At 48.9% G+C, this 3,546-nt stretch overlaps 1 protein-coding gene across 1 annotated transcript; it reads left to right on the forward strand.

Annotated features, from left to right (window-relative positions):
- The first annotated feature begins 62 nt into the window (after window positions 1-62).
- On the forward strand, window positions 63-3,119 carry SOCS1 (suppressor of cytokine signaling 1). Its single transcript, XM_048321394.1, has 2 exons — window positions 63-217; window positions 2,126-3,119. Exon 2 carries the CDS (start codon window positions 2,201-2,203, stop codon window positions 2,822-2,824), a length of 624 nt encoding a protein of 207 aa, XP_048177351.1. The 5' UTR covers window positions 63-217; window positions 2,126-2,200; the 3' UTR covers window positions 2,825-3,119.
- Window positions 3,120-3,546: the final 427 nt, after the last annotated feature.

Raw genomic sequence — 3,546 nt, forward strand, 5'->3', positions numbered from 1 at the left:
CAAGCCGGGACGATGTGCAGCCCCAGAGCGCTGGAAGTGCCGCTCGCCCGCCCCCCCGCCCGCCCCGCGGCAGCCCCGGCTCGCCGCGGCGCCAGGCAGGGCCCCCGCCGGAGGATGCTCGGCCGGCCGCCGGGGCCAGGACCAGGACTAGCAGCAGGATTGGGACTGGCAGCGTGTGCTGCCCTCCGGGGACGGCCCCCACTCGCGGCGCCCCGAGGTAAGGGAGGGTCTCTTTCCCGGGGGGTCCTCGCGAACCGCGACGTGCACCGAAAGGCTCGGGCGCCGCAGTCCGATGAGATCAGATTTAGGAGGAGCCCTGACAGATGTGCAAGAGCGTGGTGATTTCGGGGGTCTTTGCCCTTTAAATTCTTTTTTTTTTTAAGTATTTTTTCCCCCTCCTTTTTGGCTCAATGTCCGTGCTCAGACAGACCTGTCGTGCCTGGTGTAAAACAGTGGGATAAGCACTAAACCGAACACGCAGCGGGGCTTGCAGGGCCCCACGCCGGCGGTGGGAGCCGGGGCAGCCCCGGGCCCGCAGTGCCCGCACGGCCCCGCCGCCGCCGGGACCAGCCGGGTCGAACCGGGCCGGGCCCCGGACCCCGCCGAAGGCTCCGCTCCGCCTCAGTCTGGCACCCTTGCCCCAGATTCCTGCGCTGGTTTTCGGGCTCCGAAGACTTGCATGTCCCCTGTTTGTTCTGTGCCCTTTGGAAAGGCACTGCAAGCTCTCGCTTGGCTCCCTACGGCTTCTGCTAGAGAGCCCTTTGATTTTTAGATCTCGGGCTTAGTGCTTATTTCTCCCCAGGGTGTCCTGAAACTGAATTTTTAACTTTAAATACTGGGTGATAATCCTGGCCCAGTAATTGGAAAAACTGGCATCAGTTTCCTTCTGCTGCGCAAAGCAAGCCCAATGCTACTTTCAGCCTGTTTCTTGCCAGCTTAAGGATTTTATAACCCTCGTAGCTGCTTGAGGAGGTAATAAGACCTAAATGAAACCAAACATCAAATTGTTAAATTAGCACAGACAGGAATCCGGCGGCATGCTTTCTTTGAAATCCTCATTAGCATGTTACCCTGAACTGTGAGACGGCTGAGGGATTAATTTCTGAGAATCCTTCAAGGTTTCTCAACAAGCTGCTGCTGCAGATCTATATCTGACTATAGGGATAAATCCTAAAATCTATGCTTGCCAGTAAGGTCAAGGCAACCAGCGGAGATGTATTGAACCACACTGTCAGAGGCAGACATTTCAGGCCAAACTCATTCCTGGTGCAGCACTGCTAATTCCTTTGAAGTAACACGAGGGATGAATTTAGTCCCTCATGCTGAAAGATATATCAATAGGAAGCAATTTAGATTGGACCACTTAAAGTGCATGTAATACAAAAGAGAGAGAGAGAGACTGCGGAGTAATGCTTTAAGGGTTCACAGAGGTTGATTTGTATAAGCTAGTAGGTTGTAGCATTGCTGTCCCGAGGGAAACTTGGGGGAATGGAAATTGCCTTTTATGGCTGAGCCTCAGGTTAACAGGAGAGAGGAAAGAAGTTTTGGGATTACTGTGTAAATTGACCGTGTTACAGGCTGCCTCTACAAGTTACACTTCAGTCGTACAATGGCACCTCACCTCACTCTCTTCCCCAATTATCTGGAAACACAGCCTTCACCCACTTTCTTTTTTTAACACAATGCAACAAATAACAACATTGTCTGCTGAGTTCTGACATCATAGTTGGGGAAAGAAAAATTGATAATTCAGTTGTAAAACCTTGTTGATTTCTTCTGTAAAAACTTGAGAATGGGAGACAGTGTACATGAGAACTTCTCATAAAGCAGTCGTTTGAGTTGCTTGGCCCTGAAAGTGGCTCACAGAAGGGAAACTGTATTATCTTCTGTAGCTGTTAACGATCCCTGCTAAATATTTTTGGAGCTTTGGACTTTGCCATAGTTGATAGACTGCTAATCTTGTCAGAAAGCGAGCAGTTGTTTACCTGGTGTAAATTGGAAAATGAATATTTTATTATTTTATAATGGGTGGGAGGTGTATCAATGGAAGAGTTGGTCATTCAGCGATTGCAGCCGTTTGTTCCTGGGGATTTGTCTCACATGGTGTCTCTCCTTGGCATTTCAGAATAGCTGCTGGAAGGCCGCCCTGCCGTAGCTGCTGACGCTATGGAAGACCGCATCCGCTGCTCTCGGCTGTAGGATGGTAGCGCACAGCAAGGTGTCAGCAGATAATGCACTTGGAGCAGACCCAAGACGGCTTCTTGACCCTCCTGCACGAGATCACTCACAGGCACGAGGCTTCCAGGGCCCCGGCCGGCCCGGCACTGTGCAGGCACAGGGCAACACACACTTCCGAACCTTTCGCTCCCAAGCGGATTTCAGTAGCATCACTCGAGCCAGCAGCCTGTTGGATGCCTGTGGCTTCTACTGGGGGCCTCTGACTGTCAGTGCTGCCCACGAGAAGCTGAAGTCTGAGCCCGAGGGTACCTTCCTCATCAGGGACAGCACACAAAAGAATTGCTTCTTTGCTATCAGTGTTAAGACTGCAACTGGGCCCACCAGTATCCGGATTAACTTTCAGACTGGGCGTTTCAGCCTGGATGGCAGCAAAGAGACTTTTGACTGTCTTTTTAAGCTGCTGGAACATTACGTAAGCTCCCCGAGGAAGGTACTGGTTACCCCCCTGCGCAAAGTCCGGGTGCAGCCACTGCAGGAGCTCTGCCGGAAAAGCATCGTGAAGACTTTTGGAAGAGAGAACTTAAATCAGATTCCACTCAATCCTGTTTTAAAAGACTATCTGAAATCCTTCCCATTTCAGATATAAGTGCAGCATTAACTGTATAGGGAACCATTAGAGATGTGTAACGAAATCCAGCTTCCTGGGTTTTTAAATATGTTTGACAGTGAGCAAACTTATTTTTGTAGCAATTTACTGTATTTTGTGATGGAACCTGAACACTTGACTTCTTATGTTTACAAAAACTGTTTGCACAAACCTGGGGTTTTAAAACCCTGGCATAATTTTTCTGCCAAGCAGAATATTTTATTATTTTATAATATTTTTAATGATATTAACATAATAAACTTTATTGTCACAGTTTTTAAAAAAAATAGCATCTCTGGTTTTAGTTTAAAGGCTCTGGCACCTATCCTGCTGACAGTCAAATTGCGTAACTGAGTGTGTAATTGCAGACAGGTCTCCACGTGGTCCTGCTTCTTTGCCCTATCAAATTCGTCTTAGTGCTAGTCCAGCAGGCAGGGGATTCCTGCCTGCAAAAGCCTACAACAGAAAGGTACAAGCAGTAGAAAATATACTCAGGGTGAATCTGCCCAGGAATCCATCTCTCTCCTAAATCCATGAGAGCAGGGACAATGTATTGAGACTGCAGTGATGCATAGTTTTTGATAGAGTAAATCAAACCTTTGGCTGAGCAAACTGCACCAACTATGGTTTGACTTACTTCTGTTGAAAGGTACAAAGCCCTAAGCTAGAAGAGGTTGCTGTCTGACATAACCAAACCCTATGAACCTCGGTGGGGAAAAATA

This window comes from Corvus hawaiiensis, chromosome 16 (assembly GCF_020740725.1).
Source record: "Corvus hawaiiensis isolate bCorHaw1 chromosome 16, bCorHaw1.pri.cur, whole genome shotgun sequence".
Lineage (NCBI taxonomy): Eukaryota > Metazoa > Chordata > Aves > Passeriformes > Corvidae > Corvus > Corvus hawaiiensis.

Excerpts from the sequence above, each read along its gene's own strand:
- SOCS1 (XM_048321394.1), top strand. The coding sequence starts at position 2,201 with ATGGTAGCGCACAGCAAGGTGTCAGCAGATAATGCACTTGGAGCAGAC.